Consider the following 23224-nt stretch of genomic DNA (forward strand, 5'->3'; position numbering starts at 1 on the left):
CGACTTTAGCGAATAAGTGTTATCTTGCGTTGCTTTAAAAAAAATCGAATTAACATTTTTTTTAATAATTTTATACGTCCTACTTATAAAAAGGTTAAAAGGTCATCTCGCACCAGTAAGTCTTCGTCAACTGACTGCGGCTTATTTTGGGTATCTACAAGCTCGAGAATATCTCTAACGAGCAACTTTGGTAGCGCTGCCGATAATGCCAGACGACGCAAGTGGAAATGGTTCGAATCACTCCGAAGAGATTTTGATTATATCCCCAAGCAGGCGCTTGATTGGAACCCGCAAGGAAAGCGGACGCGTGACTGGCAGATGAGACAAAAAGTGCTGGAAAGACTTGGTGAAATACAAGGCTTAAGTCCGAACGCGATGGAGACTCATTGTAGGTGTCCCCTGCCCCATCTAGGCGTTATAAAATAAAAATAAAATATGTTTATTGTGGAACATAAGAAACATATTTTACAGATATCACTTATTCCACGTTATTAAATTTGAAAAGGTAGACAAGCTTAATCATCGGCAAAGAAGACAGAGGGTGTACGCCGAGATAAAATCTCGACTTTCGGTACTCTTTTAAAATAGCAAATCATCTAACAACACTCAATCAACAACACTTTTAGAAACATCGCAAATTATTCAGAACTAGCCTGTCTAGCACTAGTCCCAGGCCCTTTTGTCAACTAGATATAAATGCTTATTGAGTCAAGACGTACCAAGAAATTATTCAGTACCAGTAGTTTTGCACTTTAAAAATGGCATGAACCAATAGTTCAAATTGAATATGAATTCTAAAAGAAACAATTGCATTTCAGAGCACTATATTACACTACAAAAATAATCATTCTGGATTCCAAGCAACAGGTAATCAGTACTCAATTTCCTCATATCTATATTAAAAATATATATTAATCAGTGCGATAATCTTAAGAATGACGTTTCAATTAAATCCCTTGCATTTATCTTTTATCGTATTGCGTGAGATTAGTTATCATTCTGTAGAAAAGACTCTAAAGTTATATATGTTCTAGAAATATTTTTAATTGTTTTAAAGCGAAATAAAGAAAAGGCATATGACAAGAAAAGACTACTTATATTACTAAATAGTCAAAAGGTTCCAAGTTTAATATACCGGAAATAAAAAGCATTAATAAGGGAAACGAGGGAAATTAAGAGTTTTCGGGGTCTTTGTTATGTATGTACTCTTTTATTGCTATGTTTATTATAATAATTTATTGCTAAAAACACGTATCTCATTCTCCTGATGTAATGAGTGTATTTCAATAATTACCAAGTTACATGTATTGTGTAGCAATATCGGGAATTAATAACAATTTAAATACAATAAATTAAATTCATTTATAATAACTTAATGTAACGTTACATTATTTTATTTGACTTATTCCATAGAATAAAATGATGAAAGACAGTCCGTGACTACACGTTTTTGCTAAAATTTCTTAGCTACATGTATATTTCATTACCTGTTAATAGTATATTCCTGTTTATTATAATTGTGTTTTCAAACTTTACTGATATTTTCGTCATCTGTTTAGCAATTTAACGTATATTTATTGTTACATATCCTATATTTGAAAATACAAAGCAATCTAGTATCTGTCGTCCTTCATGAGAACTACAATAAATAGTCCAAACTTCTTAACTGCATATTTAAGTTAATTTGAACGAAAATTTGTATATAATGATAAAAGGTAATGAACCTAGGTTGGTAAATCACGAATGCCTATTCGATAAATCTAAACTTCCATAGGCCAGGAATAGACATAGCGATTTTAGATCACAAGTCAAATATTTTATTTTTTTAAATAAAACTTACACACATATATATATATTTCTTATAAATGAGATTTTATAGGAAATTATCATCTACTTGTAACTATTATTATCACATATATGTAATTTGTTTTGGCAGTTGAAGTAAACTTAAAATATTTAATTTGGATCTAATTTAATAATTGTATAACGCACGCTGATAACGCACGGTAAATCACAATTTTAAGTAATTTAAGATTTGTTTATTAGAAATCCTATGTGTTGCGTAGTTTAACCCTTAACGTTTAACATTTCAAGCGATATTTATCAGCTAACAAGTTCTAAATTGTAATAATACAAGACAATACTTCGATCGAGCTGATTATGAATACTTAAGGTTAAATTAAACAACAGTTAAAATCTTAGTTTTGCTTGAACCACGGCAATTTTGATTACTTATAATAACTTCTTCTAGAATATGGCACTTCAAATTAATCGCAATGTTTCGTTACTAAAAATATTGACAAAAAAAAACAATGGATATATTTAATACAACATCCTTAATCATTTTAATGTAAATTATTGCTAGTATTAAAACTGCGGTTATTAACTAGTAATAAATTGGTTATGTAAAATTTTGTAAGAGATGAATCTAATATTTAAATATAATAAAATATATGTATTTGGTCCGTGTTGTTGGGTGTCGCTTAACGAATAAGCATCGCAGTACAGCGAGAAAATGCTGCCAGCATGAAAGGTACAATGCTGCAGGGACCAAACTTTTAAAATTTGTTTTAATTTTCTTTTTATAAGAAACCAAAAAACCGGAATCATCAGAAATTAAACTCTGCACGTCCTTAAGCGGTTAGAGATGGGTGTAAACGTATATGACCTATGAAAATTGTTCCCGTTTCTCACTCACCCACAGACCCAATAACCCCTATGAATGGTGGGTGGCGACAACTCCGTCACGATTCACTCCAATTTTATCTATGGTATGTGACATGGATTCTTGATCTTTTTGCTTATTTATAATACAATATGGAAATGATTACACGATTTACCCCAGTTTCTATGTGTGAAAGACTTTTGATGTAAGTCACGAACAATTTAATATCTTATCAAAGCAATCATGTTTTTAGACAAGTTGGCACTGAAACTGCGTTTTAACCGTTTTTAAACTAGCTTTGTTCGTTCTTCGTTCATCTTAGTTTTAAAAATAATTATTTTTTGTTACTGTACACAAACAAACAAACGCGATTCGAAGTGATCACAAAAAATAGTGTAGGGCACTGCAATATTTAAAAGAGGGGTTTTTTTGCACCCTCAACAATTTCCCCAATTACAAACTTAGGCCTCGGTCTCGGGCATGGCATACACAGTTCTACAATATTTTAAATAAATCCCAGAATTGAAAAAAACGAAGAATAAGCCGTCAGTGTTGCACGAGGCAAATAATTTGACCCTTGCAGACAAACCCAAAAAGGAAAAAACACATCCCGTGTTCCTGAAGACCGAATTGATAAAGTCCTGCAATTGTTGTGATTAATAATTCAAGTTAAATTCGCGCCTAAGGTTTTTTTTGACACTTTTTGGCGTCGTATCGACCCCCGTCGGGCTTTATCGCGATCAAGCACTTTTGATATAGACCGAGAGATGGATATTGATTTCGACATCAATACAAAGTCTATATTTCCACTTATATTAAAAATACATATACCAGCCAAATATATATATATATATATATATTAGAATAATATATGAGACAAGGAGATTGGTGTTGTATTATAGGTACCGATTCAAGAAATTATAATTTATTTATTATATTAATTAATAAGATAATTTAGTAAAATATTTAAAATCCAGAAAAAGATTGCAAATGTTGATTTTTCGTGGCTATAGATGGCGTTGAGACACAAAACAAACATAATCGTGTTGAATGTTGCCAAGATTTCAATAAAGTCTAATCTTAATACCAAGTTAACTGTCAAGTTGAAGTGGGAGACCATGATTGCTGAAAAGTACTCGAAACGTCGAATAATGTAATAAATTTAATAGAACTATCGTTCAATCAGTGGCAATGTTCAATAATTATCTTTATAATATTTTATGTAGGCGAACATGTCTACGCCAGTTCTACTGTAACCTAGTTATTTACGGTTTTTTAGCAAAACTTTTCAACACTTGTACTTGCTTTTCCCACTTAATAAAGGTCTTATTTCACGACTTATTAAAACCAAACATGAAGATATAGTTTCTAAACACGATGATATGACCAAGGGAGTATGAAACATACATAATATGTTTTAATTTTATTCAAAATATGATCTAGAACAAATTGCCCAGACCTCACCAATCGGAAAGGTTGTCGAAGTCTTGAATAACCTACAAGGGTCAAGTCATTTGACTTTTGATAGCTGATTTTATGAGTTTAAAGAACTTAAAGTACCAGCGCATGCGCAATATTACCTTATCGAAGTTTTATCATTTAAAAATATTGACAATAGTTTTAATGAAATAAGTAAAATTGATGTGTGATTGCAAAAAGGCGAAAATTTTCCGTAATTGTGATAAAATTAAATGTTATCATTGTAAATTATGATAAAATGACGGCTTGAACCAAATTCGTAAAAAGAATGCATTATTTCGCTACTTTATTAACAATTTTTTATCAAATAATATTACGATAAGTGCCTACGTGACACTTTCATTTTCGTAATTCGATTTGGAAGATTTCGATTAAAATTACAATGTTCCTGTCAATTTAATTATAAGAAATTATTATAGTAAGATTCAGAGAACGCAATATGAATACCGTAAGACATAATTCATAACGTTTATGACATACGGCATTCATCCATAGTCTAGACTTAACGCGATCTATGAATCGGTTTTCCTAGGGTAAGAAAGGTCCACAATAACCTTCTGACAGCCGATTGTAATGCTGGTCCATATTCTCAAAATCTTTTTTCGAGAACTGACATCATTTTGTCTATTTATTAATTTTGCTTGGTTAAATATGCTCTCTTCCAAGATCTTTGGTTAATATCCTAAGTATCAGGTCCGTCCTTAACAAATGTTTATAATAAAATAATCTACGCAAGTATAAATAATAGAGCACACAACAGTCTTATTACCTCATGTCATATGTTTAATTACTGTACGAAGCTTCGTTACTTGGTACCGGATCATGCCAGATTTCCTGCTAAAGGTCATTCCAAAAGTTATTCTCGAAATTCGCAATTCATTCAATGTTTGTTTTTCATATCTCAAAGTAAAAAGGCGAGTTAGATTTCGAGGAAGGCTAATACAAAATTATCTTTTGTTTCGCTGAATCAGACATATTTATTATCGAAGATAATTTTTTTGTTTTTTAGTTTTATACTTTTTTACTTAAGACATTACATAAACTTGTTGCCTGAGATGCTCCTAAACAACAAATCAAATTAAACAATAATCGACATGAGTTCATCGGAAATAATGTAGGATTCTAATGGTGCTAACTAACAATTTTCAAGATGTTATAGACTCTTTATATCTTAAACGCAAAAAATCAACAATAAAATTTGTGTAGATCAATAAATAAATGTACCATACTTGCATTATTTATGTAAATTTATCGATATATAAAATTTGTGGTTAAATATCGTTATATTCTGACCTTCTATATTATTATGTATTGCTTATGAATAATATCCTATTCCCGGATAACAATTGGTGGAGATTAATGTCAATGAGACAAATTAAATGTCATCTCAACCCGTGATTATGTGATGAAAACAATACCAAACATTTAATAATTTTTCTATCATAAGTCGTTAAATATATTTTGATTTTGCTGTGAACACATTTATAATATAGACACCAACCTTTGTCCTGTAAAGCGGATTGGAGAAGTCCCAGCCTGGTGCTACGAAAAGATATCCGCATTTTGATATCTTTCGACTTGCCTGAAACAAAACAATTTTATATTAAACATTGTCAATCGGTATGTTAGCTAAATTCTTGTACTCTACAGTTTTCAACAAAAAACAAATGATCTCTTTCAAGAATGAGTCCAGTTGGTGTCACTGGTGCTAAACCCAAATTCGACAGTTCTTCCAACGATATTTTTAAATTGGTATCATTCAAATTATTTAGTTCCGGTAATTAAACTCACAAAAGGTTGTAAAATACTTCGCAAGCTAATAAAAAAACATCAACAACAATACTGGCTGTTTAATAATTAAGTTCATTGTCGATTGCAAAATCGTGTCCAACCTGTTTTATTAATTCTTTGACCTGACACATGAAAGGTCAAATTATTTGCTTTTAACAGTTGTTTTTTGGTTAACAATGCAATTGCTGTATATTTACGGTTATGGATTTCTAGTTATTTGTCCTCAATAAGGCCTGCGACTATTTCAATCAATTTTTTTGTTTATTTGTGTGCCCTAACTAGTAACAATATTATTATTGTTCAAGCCTAGCAATTAGCTACTTATATATATTAATTACGATTCATGAAATTAGATTTTATTTTTTGTTATTATTTTTTAAATTTAGTATAGTATTGAATAAGTCTAGTGTTACATGTTATATTTGTTCATTTAGTTATGCACTTCTTTTACTTTAACCGCAGTAGGTTCTTTTTCATTTTTCCTTGATTGGGTTCCCTGGAAGAAATCACTTGTTAGCGATAAGGCCGCCAGTTAATAATGAATGTAACCTATTTTTTATGTTTAAGGTAACGAAGTGTAAATAAATATTTTTTCACCCGAACCTGGATTATGCTAACCCACTAACGGTACAGATTGATAAGTAAACGTGTTGATAGACAAATTATTTTTTGAAGTATGAGGTAATAGTACACATTACACAGGTCTATCTGTAAAACTCTTGTGTTACAATTTATAACGATTTTTATTCTAAGATGATTTAATCTAAGAATAGATAGTTTTTTAGATTGATTTGAGAACTGCAGTAAAATGTTTCTTACACTTCTCTTTTTACATACGTTCATAAGTGTGTAGTGTGGGTGTGTGTATTTACGTAAGTAAAAGATATATTGGCATTTTTTAATTCATATTTTTGACTTTTGACGTGTCATTTGCGATTAACATAGCTCATATCAAACCAGTTATATACAAAGATTGTAGATACGGCGTCCATCACAAACTGTAACTGTACACTTTTTTGCGGACAGTACGTCGACACTGGCATGTCATTAAATAATGAGAGAGGGTTCAATGAACTGCCTATAGTTAACTTTGACCCGCAGTTCTTGAACATCAATCATATATTTTAATAAGTGACAGACTACAAAAAAATGTTGTGATTTTTTTTATAGAAATGAGAATCATGTTTGTGTACCACCAGTCGATGTAACACTTCAATGAAAGAATGTTTTGTCCTTTTGGCTCAAAATTACCTATTCGTGATGTTATTTATAAACAAAATTTGTCAATTGAAATGACATATTTTTTATATGATTGCGAAATAAGTCGTATCAAGACTTTATGTTAGTTAAATATTTCGTAATTTTCAGTTCTGTATAACCGAAATATTAATGAAGGATATAATATATTACTTTACAGATCCAGAAACAATATTTTTAATGTTTAAACTCACAAATTAAAGCTTTCTATTCATAAAAAAAAAACAAAATGGGTTCATTAAATAACCTCAATAACTTAAATCGGGTAGTTTTTCATAATTCATTATAAATATTGCTTAGAGCTGAGCTGTTTAGTTTGGTATATTGGTTAGCAGTTTAGATAGCTAGGCTAGACCTCGGGTCTGGAGTAGGTACGCAATCACGATTTACCCTAGACTTGGAAGATGGATGTAACAGATGCATACACTCAGTAGCATCAGGGTTATGAAACAGTCAATGGCCTATGACAATATCAATAGAACGGCTGTTCTATTTAAAAAAAACTTACAAAAGATATTATCATTACTATTTAAATACTAACTACTAAAATATATTTACATTGATATTATTTAAATAACATAAATTGATCCTACATTCCACTCAATGTAACACAAAAAACTACCCACCTATATTAAACTCAAGCGGACAAAGATTCCTCATAAACATTTCAAATTTGGAATTCCTGACTACCGTCTTACCATAGAGCACGAGAGCTTAACGCTAAATCTGGGAGTTATTTCCCTAACAATCGTAAATTCACCGTGGACAGGCGTAAAACCGTCCTGGGATTGGTGCGGTTTGGTTATTTATTTATGCTTGGTCTAAGTTGTTAGAGATGGCTTTTAGAATAGAAATGTATCTATTAATTAACTAAATAGTGATCATAGCCTGAAGAGATCGCTCAAAAGCGATAAGGCCGCCAGTTGTCCTCCTTTTGATTTAATTATGTTATTTTTTTTATATTGTAATGAAACGAAGAGTTAATAAATAAAATAAATATATTTGTTTTAAATAATTAAAGTACTTCAACTATAGTGGTAGGTACTGATAGACAACAGTGTTAATACATAATAAGTATATAAGATAAATCGATTTTAGAAAATAAGCTAACTGCTAAGTGTGTGTACACTTAGCAGTATTGGCGTCAGCTTAAGCGGCCCTGAGGTAGGTTCGAACCCCAGCTGTGCACCAATGGACTTTCTTTATGGGCATTTAACACTCGCTCGAACCGTGAATGAAACGTAAAAGGTCGTTGGCGTAGGGCCAGGCCATTGAATAGCATTGAATAGGTCTATTTAGCTTCTACGGCCGCTTGTAACTCAAACCACACGTCATAATGGTATCCACCTCGCATTGACATAATTTATTCTCCCTAACTCCATATAAAGCTGTATTAAGATGACGTATCACTTCATCAATTATACCCTTTTGATTTACTGTTTTTATACATTGCTTCGTCTTTTGATGGAAATTAATAGCCGCTGCATTAACCCCTTCGAGATAATGCCTGTCCGGGCCGAAATCTCTTTAATAAATTACATTACAGATAAAAAACTTATATACAATGTTCTTATGACAATTCGGGATCCTTATTTGCTGACCGGTTTTTAGATTATTTATAAGCATTTAAAATGTAAACAAAAAATAACCTTTAATAAGGTCAAACAAGATTCTAGGAGATATTTTTATATGCAATACCTTAGAATATTTCTCAATGATAATATAAGTATATTACGAAAAATTAATTCTCTTGAATCTTAAAGGTTTTACAACGACACAAGAAAGCTATTAATACTAATAATAAATAAATAATTTGCTTCGTTAACCTAAATGACGCAATAAAAGCACTTAAAATACATGTTTTATATTTATTTATTTATTAAAAAATTACAATGTGATATGTTAGTCCCTAGGGCCGGAAACAAAACAGTTAAGGATTTTTATATAAACAAAAATATAAAATAAACTTTAAAAGAAAACAATTATTTTATATATGTAAAAAAATATATATGTGTATACTTTTAAGGTAAGCACGCGACCTTACATAAAGACGTGCTATATCTACTATATATTTGGATTTAAGGCTGTCACTTTTAGCTTTGAAAAAACTAAACCACCAGTAGTACCGCAGAGATTGTTTTAAAGAAATACAATGTACGGAACAGAATACAGGTATTTGCAAAACACGTCACACTATCAACAATTACCGCCGAAGACATCAAAGAAGTCGATTATATTATGCCTTTGACGAATGCCTCAACTCGCTAAGTTCCATCGCATGGGAACGACGACGAAACCAGTCAATGTACCTAAAGAGCCAAAGGAGTCGAGAGAGGATGTCGAAGATAGAACCTTACACTTGATTAAACGCATAATTTAATTCCGTGGGGTTCAGACATAATGAATATTATTAGATCTTCTCTCTTAAATCGACCATCACTTTCACCTTTTTTACAAACCTTGCCTTAAGAAACATTGGTCACAGATCATAGAACATTTTTCACACACATTCGATACTTTCGTATGAGTCGATTTCGCGAAAGTGTAAACTATGCGATTAAATATCGATTGAAGAGGCCGTGAGAACTGGAAGACTTGCACTTTCAACGGCGCATGCTATAACTAGGTTAACCATATCGTTCATAATTTTCAGGATATTTGACAATGGTAGAATAATAACGGTTTTTTTTTTTTCATTTAAACAATATGAATCAAATCGTTATGATTCGAATGGGGAGATGAAACAGCAATTTGTTTTTTATTTAACTGACTATGTCGCTCTATCTAGATACAAAGGTTAAGATTCAGAGTCGAGCCCTGACTTTAAAAACTTTAAAAACTGACTTGGAAGAGATCTTACCTTTAAGTATCTATCTGCTATATCATAAATAAATTAAGACAAGAATGTGAGTTGCTACAATTGGTGTGTTAATAGTCAATATCTACAGACCTATACTTAATGAATAGAAGTTAAAAAGTATCTTAGATCTATTTTATTCTTATCCGAGTTTCATTGAAATTATAAGCAAGTTCAGTGAGCGCGCCTTTAAGTCTGCGCACGAGTCACTAGATTAATCATTTGGCTAACATGCGAGGATTTGTGAAAGTCGGAGAAATGCTCCTACAATGAGTTACTGACAAGTGACACTTCGTTGCTATTTTATTATTAGATATCATTTTAATATTGATGTTTATTACATAACAAAAATCAATACAGATATATAAAAAAAACTTACAAATAAAAAAAATATGCTCAATAATGAAAGGAAAAGTGTTCATACAATTATGAGTTTAAAATTTTTGCAGCTCAAAGATTGGAGTCACGATCAATAAACACTTCAGTAGATAAAAAAGTCAAAGAGAATAATGGGAAAATCAACAAAGTGTCGCTTTCACATTGCGAGAACTACAAAGCGATGTCAAGTTTGAAGAACCATAACAATAGTGTAAATATCGATTGAATCACGACTTTTGTTAATGAATTTTCGCACTATTGACATTGGAATAATAGATCTATTAATTCGATATTACACAGCAATTAATTTCTCTAAATGGAAATGGAAAGTTACTTAAACTTAGCGACACCTACAATCTACACTAACACTATGCCACTTACCCTGAATCGCGCTAAGGATAAATATAACTTCTCCACAAGCCGTTGGGGCCTTGGAACTAGCCATCAATGACACTTTTAGATTAGAGGAAGAGCAGTTTTCTTTTACCAAATCTTCAAACTTAATTCAAATATATGTTTGTGGTTTCAGCATGCGACTCTCATCCCTGAGGTCGTAGCTTCGATCCCCGGCTGTGCATCATGTGCGTATTTAAAATTCGCTCGAACGGTGAAGGCAACCATCGTGAGGAAAGCGGCTTGCTTTAGACCCAAAAAGTCGTCGGCGTGTGTAAAAATATTGTAGCGCCACTGATTTATTTATTTTATGTATGGTATTGATCTACATATGAATAAAGAATGCTTGTATAATGTAGATCTTTTTAAGAATTTGTAGGACACGTTAATATCGACACCGCTCAAACTTGGAGATGCTTGCATCGAGTAAAGTTAAATATAACTAATAATAACTGTTTCCAGCCGTGTTTTGTTTATTTGTATTTCTATAGATTAATTCTAAGTACTCTCGTTTCCGAAGCGAGCTTTAAGGTCGTGTTGCCAAGTGGTTACCGACGGGCAGAGCTCGTCACGGATTCGCTACCGGCGCAATTATCGCATCTAGACCACTCTCACTGAATCAAAAAGAGCAATGTAAATAATCAGGTGCGCGCTCATTTCACTTTCCAAATACATGTGCTTGATGAATGTAGGCTCAATAAATATTAAATAAGGTTCACTTTACACTGGACGAAGCATAACGAACAATTATCAAGATCTGCACGGAACCCCTATAAAGATTAATAAGTCCATTTCATTCTACTAATGTTTAGAAAATTACTAGTTTGTAACGAGAATGCTTATTCTGTAGTAATTTCGGGTGGATCATAAAATTACTTAAATTTAACAATTATGTATGTAAATTGTGTATTAAAAATTCAATGAGAACGGAAGAAGACAACATGCATGACACATTTTAAAAACTAGTGCATCGATTTTGAAGAAACTTGGACCGTTACAACGGCAACAATACTTAAATTAATTTGGAATAATACTTACTAACATTTACGAAAACTACATACAAACTGATCCCTTTTTAATATCAATTAAAAATATGCCCGTCATTCGAAATTGGATTAATACTTTCATTTCAATGTTCGAACAAAAATATACCTAAAGGAATTTAAAAGATGTCGATACAATTTTAGTTTTGAGGAATTTGTAAATTTACATTTACGAAAACTACATACAAACTGATGCCTTTTTGAAGTCAATTAAAAATAAAGCCGTCAATCGAAACTGGAATAATACTTTCATTTCAATATTCGCATAAAAAGTGAATGAAAGCGTTCACAAAGCGTAAACGCAAATATTTTGTAAGGTTATCGTAGATCATAGATCTTGGCATTGTGCGCGCGAGCACCTAATGACAGACCATTTAGTTCATGTTTAGTATCGATTGAGCTGTCCGCATCAAATTTGACACATCATTACTTTATTTAATGTCGAAGTAGATCGTTTTGAAAGTACTTGATTTATTTCGCTGGGGCCTCTTGGTTTTTAGGTCACTTTTGAATTATAGCGAAGTTAAGTCCTTCTTGACATTGAAGTAATAATTTATATCTATTGGTTATTGGTTTATGGACTCAGTTTCCGAACTTAGACTCTGGATAGGTCCGTTGTGAGTAAAGTTCTGGGTAACGAGCCTAACTGAGCTGTGTTGGCCTAGCGGCTTCAGCGTGCGACCTTCATCCCTGAGGTCGTAGGTTCGATCCCCGGGTGTACACCAATGGATTTTCTTTCTATGTACGCATTAAACATTAGCTCGATAGGTGAAGGAAAACATCGTGAGGAAACCGGCTTGTCTTAGAACCAAAATGTCGACGGTGTGCGTTAGGCACAAAAGGCTGATCACCTACTTGCCTGTTCGATTAACAAATTATCATGAAACAGATACAGAAATCTGAGGCCAGACCTAAAAATAAAGTTGTTTCGCCATTGATTATTATTATTATTAACCAGCCTAACTCCTTCCAAAAGCACAGAAGCCGCCTGATTATAATTTATATATAATTAAGACTCTACTACACTAGTGTTGCTAGAACATATAAAAAGAGGTAAATTAGTTGTAAATCCAATTTGAACTTTATACAGTACTTTAGTTAAATAAATCAATATATTTATTATGTTGTTAATAAAGGTGTTAATATTCCTCAATTTAATAACCAGTGCAGTTAATTAATTAAGAGAATGACAGTGAACTACTAATTTATATATGTACGATATTATTTACGGAAATACTCTAATTCATATTATATATACAAAAATCAAATCAATATGAACAATAGAATTCAGGTGCATAATATATCAATCAATAATACTTGTCAAGGTAAATAACTTGTCTTAATTTTTCTTAATATTGACATTCAAATTTTTTGATTTCTCACCTTGACGTTTAGGTATAGGCCTTTATCGACGAATGCATTATCACCTGTACATATTCATATACTGTATACACAAAAGATTTTTTATTTAGTATATAAAGATCTCCATAAGTATAATTCAAGACAATTTTAGGTCTAAATTAGTTAAATTTCTAAAGCTCTTGTTTGTGCTTTTTATTAATTTTCGAAAAGATTTAAACAAAAACCAAAGATAATGTACTAATAAACAATTACATTTACAATACAATTCAGATGATTCGTTAATGATTTAAAAATTTTTCATTGTCTGTACAAGGCACAGTTAATTAACAACTATCAATAACTTTAATCAATTCCTTATCAATTGTTACAGACAAAGCTGCATTCCGATAGGTAAATGTTCAAGTTTACCTTCCAACTGAATTAGATCAGTTTAATTACGCATAATTAATGTGATATTAATTTTACGCCTGACAGTAGCTATGGTACTTTGAAGTACTTGAAGTGTCTCTTAGACAAACTCATAAAAAAATATTTTAAGTTTATTAGGTGAATTTATTATCCTAATATGTCGACCAATATCAGACATAAAATGTTCTATGGTGCCGTTGCGCCAAAGGCAAATGTATTAAAATATTGCTTAATGTGATGAACAAAGCGAGAATGTTTTTACTTTTTACATAGCGAATAGTAAAGTCACTCAGGCAAACTTACATTCATAAATCAGATTCTTACGGACAAAGATTTTTCCTCGTCCTTCTCCCTGGAGTTAATGTTAAAGACTTATCCTCCTGGAGTCGAAGATAAATGCTTATTATTATTATTAGTCAATGATGACATGATTAATGGGTCGTAACATCAACATTTGCTTAATTCAATAGATTTTCAACAAGCCGTTTTCCAGACGCCGACACATGACCGACACCCACTTGACTTTCCACACACAATAGTTAGGAATCACTTTCTACGTCAATAGAAATCATCGTTGATTAATGTGCTTAAATATAAACCCTCTGAAGTGGCGAGAAGGTTGCTTTTGGGTTATCTTAATTGTTATTGACAATTTCTTTAGTTTTTGTCAACCTGTTAGCACCGGCATTCACAAATCTCATGTTTCGGTTTTAGTTAAGATTTACCACAACCTTAAATTCTGCCAGAACTTGTTATGGACGTTAATACTATTTATTCTCTTGTATAAGATTTAAGCTAATATTACAGCGTTGTTTTAAGACCTTTTACAACGCGATAGATACTCAATCACCAGTCCCAATGTCTAATACATTACTATTTGTGGGCCGTGTTTTGACCCACTCCATCCATGATAATCTATTAAAACGTCAGATGCAATCAGAGCTGGCATGAAAATCGACGGTGTGACACAGACTAATGTCTTACATTCTATCATTCAAAGGTTAGGTTGAGAGTTAAAATATTTGTATTAACCAAGTTACAGTTTATGGAGAAAAGGTTAACGATTACAAATCTATATAAAAGTACCTAATATAATCCGATTTAATCGAAAGAAACACTCGTAACTGGCTCTTTACAGTCGAGTAGTTAAGAGATAACTGCCACGTGTAATTGCTGGACATAAAAATCAAGTTACAAAACAATTCCCGCAAACGAGACCATTTCATAAAAATAACACAGTTCACAAGCGAAAATAAGAGTAATGTCTATTACATAAGACCAAATGTAAAACGTGGGACACAAAGCAAATAGGTGTGACGGACCATGTTAGACAATGATTACTTTATAATCACAGACCTCCTGATTCTCACACGGTAATACAAATAGGAAAGGGTATCGAGAAAAACGGATTATCTATTATAAAAAAGAATGTAGATTTTGATGAAGGAAGCAATCGAGCTATTATTTTGTAAAGAAATCGTTAGGCTAGATGTTGATGTTGATTGTGGAGAGACTTTATTTAAAGAAACATAATGTATGAAAAAGTTTAAATGGCTGATATAATAAAACAAGATAATGTTTTTAAGATAGGTAATAATAGTTTTAATTCATTAATTAAAGTTTGTCGTATGTCGCGCATTGCTCTAAATAGACAGTGGAGCAGGCGGGAATTTTAATGGGAGACATCTTGCGAGGTGCGCAATTCTGCCGATGTATGCGTACCTTTTTTACCGAACAAATTGTTGTGGTTAGGGCAGGGCTACTTAAAGTTATTTTTTAGAAGGAATTGTATTTATATAAACTCTAAAAAAACAAATTTAAAACGTTTCAACCCGTGGGCCTCAGATTTCTGTTTCTGTGTCCTTGATTCTTTCACGGTATGAGCAAGTATAAATTGCGTAATTAGATAATAAAAACCTACGTCTGGTATAAAATTACATTAGGTTATTTACGGCAAAGTGAGCAGTGTCGACCTAGTGGCTGCATCGTGAACCTCTTATCCCTGACGTTTGAGGACGTCGTGGCGTTGTAGGGTCGATTCCCATTGGTTTACAGCGGGGGTTAGAAGTCCATTGACTTTCTTTCTATGAGGGTATTAAACATTCGCTCGAACGGTGAAGGAAGACATCGTGAGGAAACCGGCTTGCATTAGACCCAAAAAGTCGATGGCGTGCGTCAGGCACAGATGGCTGATCACCTACTTGTCTATTTGATTAACAAATGATCATGAAACAGATACAGAAATCTGAGGCCCAGACCTTATTGATTTACTTACGCCAAAGATATATTGTGTGAGGCTGTCATGGTACACGAAATGCTAGTGTTCAATACATTTTCAAAAAAGCCGATTGGCAACCCTAATTCCGTAGTACCTTAAAATTACTAGGCAGTTATAATTTATAAATTACTATTTTATAAAAACCAACAGAGTGGTACGTGCCTTTGGCTATAAATATCTAAAGGACAAGACGCATTTTCATGATTATCGCAGTATGTTTCTTTTATGGACAAATATTTAATAATAATATCATCGATATACAGCAGTCTGTAATAAGAATATCTTCGATATACAGCAATGTATTAATTGGCTAAAATGTATATAAAGATTTATTACGAACGCTAAAATTACTTAAATGAAGCTTATAGGTAACCTAAATATAGCTTTAATGTTATGAAGCTGAAAAGTGCGTTTGTTTGAACGTGCTAGCCTCAAGGACAGGTTTAAATCGAAAAGGTATTTTCAATCATTTATCAATGTAGATTGTATAATAACTTACCAGTTCTTAATAGGCTCTCACTCACTCACAAGACCTCTATTATTGAGAGTGTTCATGTAACATCAGATGATCCTCCTGCCCGTTCTTCTACAAAAAAAACCGCTAATACTAAATTACCGCTGATAAAGCTAGCTTATTAACGTACGTATGTACGTTTTAAAAAGATTATAGAGATGATCTTGTGTAACGAATCGTAGAAAATCCATATATATTATGTAAATTCCAATATTACCTACAACTTTCACCTGAAGATGAGGCATTACGTAAATGAATTATTTATAGTTATCTATAAAACTAATTGGCGCGATAACCTTCCATGTTCAAACTGTTATACAATCTTTTCTCACCAAAATTATAAATAAAAATCGTATAATGCATATAACATTTACATAACATTGGGTTTTGAATATCATGTGTGCTTTAATAAAACTTGTAAACTACTTTAATACACTCATACTCGTTATATTCTGGTCTTAAATGAGAAATCGTTTTATAATCTTGATTTAGAACTTATATTTATATTATATGAGCTTCAGCCTGTTAACCATTTAAAGAATAATCTACAATAATAACAACGGTGTAAAACAGAGCTTATTTTACGACTTTTGAATTGTGGATCTAGTACATTTATCGGCCTATAAACACATCTAGCTAATACCTAAAACACGGTTAAATCTAAATGATAACAAATTTCTTGTATAATAATAGTAACATAAATATAAGAAATTTGTTTAAAATCCATGCTTTATAAAATACGTGGCGGTTATAATCTTTTTAGGCCTGGGCCTCAGATTTTTGTATCTGTTTTATGATGTGTCAATCTAACAGGGAAGTAGGTAATCGCGATGTTTTCCTTCACCGTTGGAAAGAAAGTCCATAGGTACAAACCGGGGATCACACTAAGAACTCAGGTATGAGATTGCAGAGATTACCAGATTGTTACAAGTAGAAAAAAATAGGAATGCGGCCTTATCGCAAGCTATTTAAACAAATGAGTCAACTGTTAATCTCGTGACTATAAATACGTAAGAAACAATTAGGTCAGGTTTCGGGAACGGACAGACGCAATGGCATGTGACCTATAAACATGAGTGACGTGAGTGAAGTTTTAACGCGCCGACGCATATTATTGAAGTGGTTTGAAACCCGGCTTGCACATCACAAGTATTTAATTAAATAGTGAGTCTGTAAGGCTGTAAAGCTTGGACAATAAATGATACCCACCGGCGCTGGGAACCATTTGAGATGTGGTGTCATCATGAGATCATCAAATGCTTCTTATAGGCTGGATCCAGAAGGGAGAAACCTTCGAAACGAGAAAGTTCTAAATCGAGTTGGAATGTCGAAATAACTTATGCAGATCATTAAACAACGGAAAGTTGCGTACCTGGGCCACGTGTTGTGCCTGCTACTACCTCCGGAGTTAGCAACGGAGTTAGCAACGTTAAAGGACGGAACGACCACGGAAGAGTTGCCGCATCTGGTACAGGACAAACTTTAGGAGACTGGCGGCCAGCCAATGGAGAGGCACCAAAATAAGAAGAGATTTTAAGATATGCACTTTAACACGGACGTTAGTATTAATTCAGTCATACATAATTTTAGCCAAAGTTTAATGTTTTACGCAACGCACATAACGCAAGCTCTCTTAAGGAATCATTTTTCCCAATGTTTATTAATATTACTATGGAGCTTTCGACAGTTGAAATACCTATAATACTAATATATGTAATCACTGGGTCCTCTTCGTTTCGTATCAGAAATTATTTAAAAATTAAAAGTATACCCTCGCTTAACTTGAACATATTTTGATGACACATTATTCATAGCATAGCAATGTGTCAAAACCACAAACTTAAAATGTATGTCGCATGCTCGTACTTATTTTTATGCGTTACGCACATTCTAAAATACATTCATAATTATCTGTGGGTAGCACCAGTTAACCGAGACCTCTTTAAGCAACATACCATTAACCGCTTCTCCATTCTTTAGGCAAATTTGGAGATCTTTTATTTTTGTGGCGGTCGAGCACGTTCTGTGGCGCCGTGTGTTGACGAAAAACAATGGTCACGAATACAATGGTGTAAATATTTTGTGTAAAATCTCATGACAAGGGAAAAGGGAAGCATTCATGCGAGTGTTCTATGATAATTGAATGAGAATTTGTCAGTAGTGACATCTATCTGTTGTATGCCAGCAACTATTTATTATACAAGATATTTGAAGCGAAGCTTGGGCACACCTCACTGATTTGAGCATGCCCCCATTACCTATTCGGGCACATGCACTGGCCTACTCACTACTGTTCGATTGCTGAGTACGTTGTATATGAAGTCGTAATTTTTATAACGGTGGTTGACATATGCATAATTTATGCTTGTGTATGAAGAATGGTAGTGTCAGTATTCATAGGCATTTGGAATACGTGGTTTGTGAACACAATTAATCTACTTATCTGTTACGATTGAGTTCGTTTCGTTGCTTAAACGGGTTGAATTCGTAGTTCATTTGATTTCCAAGTTCTAGTGTAGAAAGCACACATATCCCCATCTGCTCAATCATGACTTATTATTTCTTATTCTTTTGTATTGCATCGCAATTCAAGAATCCGTACGATTAGATTAAGGTTGGTGATCTATACTATATTTTTTAGTTTTTTTTCCTTACTAGGGTTGCCTGGAAGAGGTCGCTTGTTAGCGGTAAGGCCGCACGTTGCATCCCTTATGATTTTTATGCTATTGGTTTTTCTATAAATGTTACAAAGTGTAAATAAATAAAGCATAGAAAAATAGAAATGTCAGCTCTTTGAAGTAAGCTCCGATTCTGATAATGACGGATTCACAAAACGCCTGGTTTGTCTTTATTTCAACAAAAATAATATGAAAATCGAATTTAAATGTCTTCGGTTTTTATGTTAGTTGGAGAGATGTGAGTAAATATGGTCATTCAGGAATAAGTATGGAAATTTATTCCTGAATGACCTTGTAAAATTTAAGTATATAATACCAGTAAACATTTCCGTATCCGTAACCGCAAATATAGATAAATTATGTTTGGCGGTCTCTTTTGTGGTAATACTGATTAATCTTAATTATTGGAATTTATTGGTTTAATATTCCTGTATTTTACATACCACGAAATATTTATTAACTTACATACTGGATATACTACATAGTGGATATACTTTTGATATAAAAATATCAAACATCTACACGTAATCGAACAATTATTACTCCATTATTAGCTTTAAGATATTATTACCAGTTTCAATGAATTCTACGAAACACAGACGCCCGACTGATTCAGTAAATGTAAAGAGAAAAATATGATGTAACACAAGGGATCAAGAAATGGATTTCGTTAAAGAACTTCGTTAAGGAACTCGTTAAGCCATACAAGAAAGACTTAGATGAAAAAGGTAATGCGTTTTATGCAATTATAATCTTAATATTACGTAATTATCTTCTCTTATGTAAACGGCTTATCTTTATATCTTTAATTCAGCTTATTATTTTTAATATAAATTATTAAGAAATAACCAGTAACGAGCTACTTTTCTGAATATTTATAACTTCATTAAATAAATTTATTTTCATTATTATAGGCTACGTCAACAGAAATCCTCGGAACAGTGAGGTCGCTTCTGTGCTTCTGGAAGGAGCTAGGCTGGCTTAGCTACCCAGGACCTAAGTGCGGAAACTGTTTTTTTCTACTACTGTTTCTTTCTGTCAATTTGAATGTATGCCCACTGAAGTATTTTCGAACCAATTCGACTTAGGGTCCTTCAAGAAGAGAGCGTACAAATTCTTAAAAGACCGGCAACGCACTCGCGAGCCCTTTGCCATTGAGAGTGTCCATAGGCGGCGGTATCACTTAACATCAGGTGAGCCTCCTGCCCGTTTGCCCCCTATTTTTTTAAAATGTTGTGATAGTACAGAGATCTAATGTTAACATTTTAATTATCCATTTTACAGTCAGATCATACATAATGGATAAATTCTTCAACCTTAATAATAACCACCTGTAAATTATTTGTTGTCAAGTACAAATTGGACCCTGTTCACCTGACAGTGAAACAAAACAAACGTTTATGAGTTTCACTTAAAGTCGGCCAACCGCTTTTATATTTCCATTTTATGTGAAAGCCTTTGACACATCACAGCGACAGCTCTTACCTGAAACAAGCATAAATTAATATTAAGTTTCTTTCATATGTTTAAGTATTTCTTAGTTTAGACATTAATGAATAAATTATAAGAAATCGAAGGAATAATAAGCAGCGATTGCTTCGTGCGTCTCTCATTCTTGAGGTCGTAGGATCGAAATCCGGCACCAATGGACTTACAGTGAAAGAAAATTCTAAGGAAAATGGAATGACTTAGATCTTAAAAGTCGACGGCGTGTATCGCTCACCTACTTGCCTAAAAGAATATCTCGATAAAGATATATTAATCTGAGGGCAAGACCAACGTTTAAGCATCTATAATAAAAAGAATAAGTAGTTTATCAAATTAAAGGTTGTTAAATTAAGTGCGTAAGTAGAGATGTAAATGTACGCATTTAGCAGAAACAGACAGATTTATGAGTAAAAGAAATAAATCAAATATAATGTAATGAGTAATGAGAATTGTATGCATTCTACAACAGCATCACAAAAAAATAATATATACAAACATGAAAGCAGACAGAAAACACAAGTAGATATACAAAGATATAATCGACAGTAAAAAATAATAATAATAAATCATTTATTTGCAATACAGTGGTACATTTAGATCGAACAATTCTAAAAATCCGCACAATACGCTATATAATAATAGGCATGCACATATCATATTAATTTTCATTAAGTCATATAAGTAAGTAAGTAGTAAAGTGTAATCAACACAATGTCATAATAATAAGTTATTTATAATTGGTGTCCAACTGATCGTCTAACGCCCTATGGCCCACGCTATCTTCAAAAAAATCGGGTTTAAATATTGCATACCTTGGTTGCATAATCTAAATTAATTTAAAGATGACTTCGAGTGAGATTAACTCAAATGAGGGATTAAAAACATTACGCAAATTACTTCCGCTATTAATTACTTGGTACTTTATGACACGATAACGTATGTAAGTTTATGTTAATAAAATCCGTTGTATAATAATATACTTCCTTTAACAGCTAATACAGGTGTTAAGACTTAATTATCCCGCTTTATATAGAACATTTACGTGTGATTTAAATTAATATTATTTACCTTTGTTGTTACGTCGAAGAATATTATGGTCAAAGATCGAAGTATTTATTATTGGAATTGTTAAAAAACACTTTTTAAACGGATTGAAGCTATGTATTATTATTATAAACTTATAATTATTTACATAATTTTAAATTTTCCGACGTTTCGCATGCTTTACAGAGTGCGTGGTCACGGTGACTAAAGACAAAAGGTGTTGAATGTCAAAAGTATCACAGCTGTAGAGAAACTTGTGTTATCTGTATTTATTTCCCCGGAGTTGGTATCGACTAACCATCGATAATTAGTCGTATAATAATACATAGCTTCAATCCGTCTAAAAAGTGTTTTCTTAATGTGTAAAAGCTATGTTAAATAAGACAATACTATTGGAATTGTTTCTGGTCAATTTAAATGCAACTATGGAGTATAGTAAACAAGAATATAAGAGTTTAAATCTGTTAATTTAAAAAAACAGGTAACTGATGATTACACTACTATACCTGTTTACACCTGGCAACCCTAATTTTGCGGATGACTGTGAGCTGACAACCACTTTTTCAATTCTTCACTTCCCTTTATATTTAGGATTTTATCTTCTGGCTGACACTTTAAATGTAAAGACCTTTTTCGACTTTTTTGTTTTAATTTAATTTTTGATTAAGACACATAAATTACAAAGTGAAGAATGAAAAATGTTCTGAATTGTTTAGGCCTGCTGCCTCGATTTGCTACCGTAAGTATCGCACCAGCACGAAAGCTGGAAGTCTTTCAAAATCCGCTTGACTAGGCATTTTTTTCTCGAACTGGCGAGTAGGGAATTGTCTTTCAGAGGTCTACTCTTGGAGATGCGACCTCCAAATTTCAATACAGAACCTACTAGACATACTATCATGGATATCCATGGACTGCGGTAGTAGCCTTATATATCTGTTCCGTAGCTCCTTTATCCACTTATCATAACTATAAAAAATATGATTTTATTCTACCAAATAAATAATTTCATAACCTAAACATATTCGTCATACTGACATTAAACACCTTATCGCACATCTGTGTGAATAAAACTTTTGTTATGAATTCAGTGGCTAAATTTAACGGTCATTCACCATGAAAACATTGTTCATTAGCAACACATAAAGAATAACATTCAGTGGCGAATAATCACCGCATCTGGCTGAGGATACGTAATCACTGGTTCTGTCGTAATAAGAGTTTCGTATACCTTTAATAAGAATATGTATGTAATAAGATAATAGATGAGGATAAATAATGAAATTATGTCGAATAACACCTAAGTGACTAAGGACAATATCTGGAGTACAAAATAAGCTTACTAAAAGACTGTATATTTATAATTATAACCAGGAATATAAATATATACGCCTTATCACTGTGGCCAAATATTAAACAAAGTTTATTTATTTATTAATTAGGTAACAGACACATTACAAATACAAGATATGTAAATAGAAATATGTACATGTCCTAACATCATTTGTTGTCCTTAAAAGTGTGAACACAACTAAATATTATATCTTATTAACGATAGAAAATTAACAAACGAAAGGGTATTCAATTCATTC

The 23224-nt window shown here is 32.5% G+C and overlaps 1 protein-coding gene across 3 annotated transcripts in view; it reads right to left on the minus strand.

The window, feature by feature from the left end:
* LOC123720325 (protein outspread) overlaps positions 1–23224 on the minus strand; it is a 208880-nt gene that overhangs the window by 118342 nt on the left and 67314 nt on the right. For all 3 annotated transcript variants that reach the window (XM_045676884.1, XM_045676885.1, XM_045676883.1), the window contains exon 2: positions 5646–5726. In XM_045676884.1, the coding sequence (XP_045532840.1) occupies positions 5646–5726 (81 nt within the window). The remainder of the gene's footprint in view (positions 1–5645; positions 5727–23224) is intronic.

This window comes from Pieris brassicae, chromosome 2 (genome assembly GCF_905147105.1).
Source record: "Pieris brassicae chromosome 2, ilPieBrab1.1, whole genome shotgun sequence".
Classification (NCBI taxonomy): Eukaryota; Metazoa; Arthropoda; class Insecta; order Lepidoptera; family Pieridae; genus Pieris; species Pieris brassicae.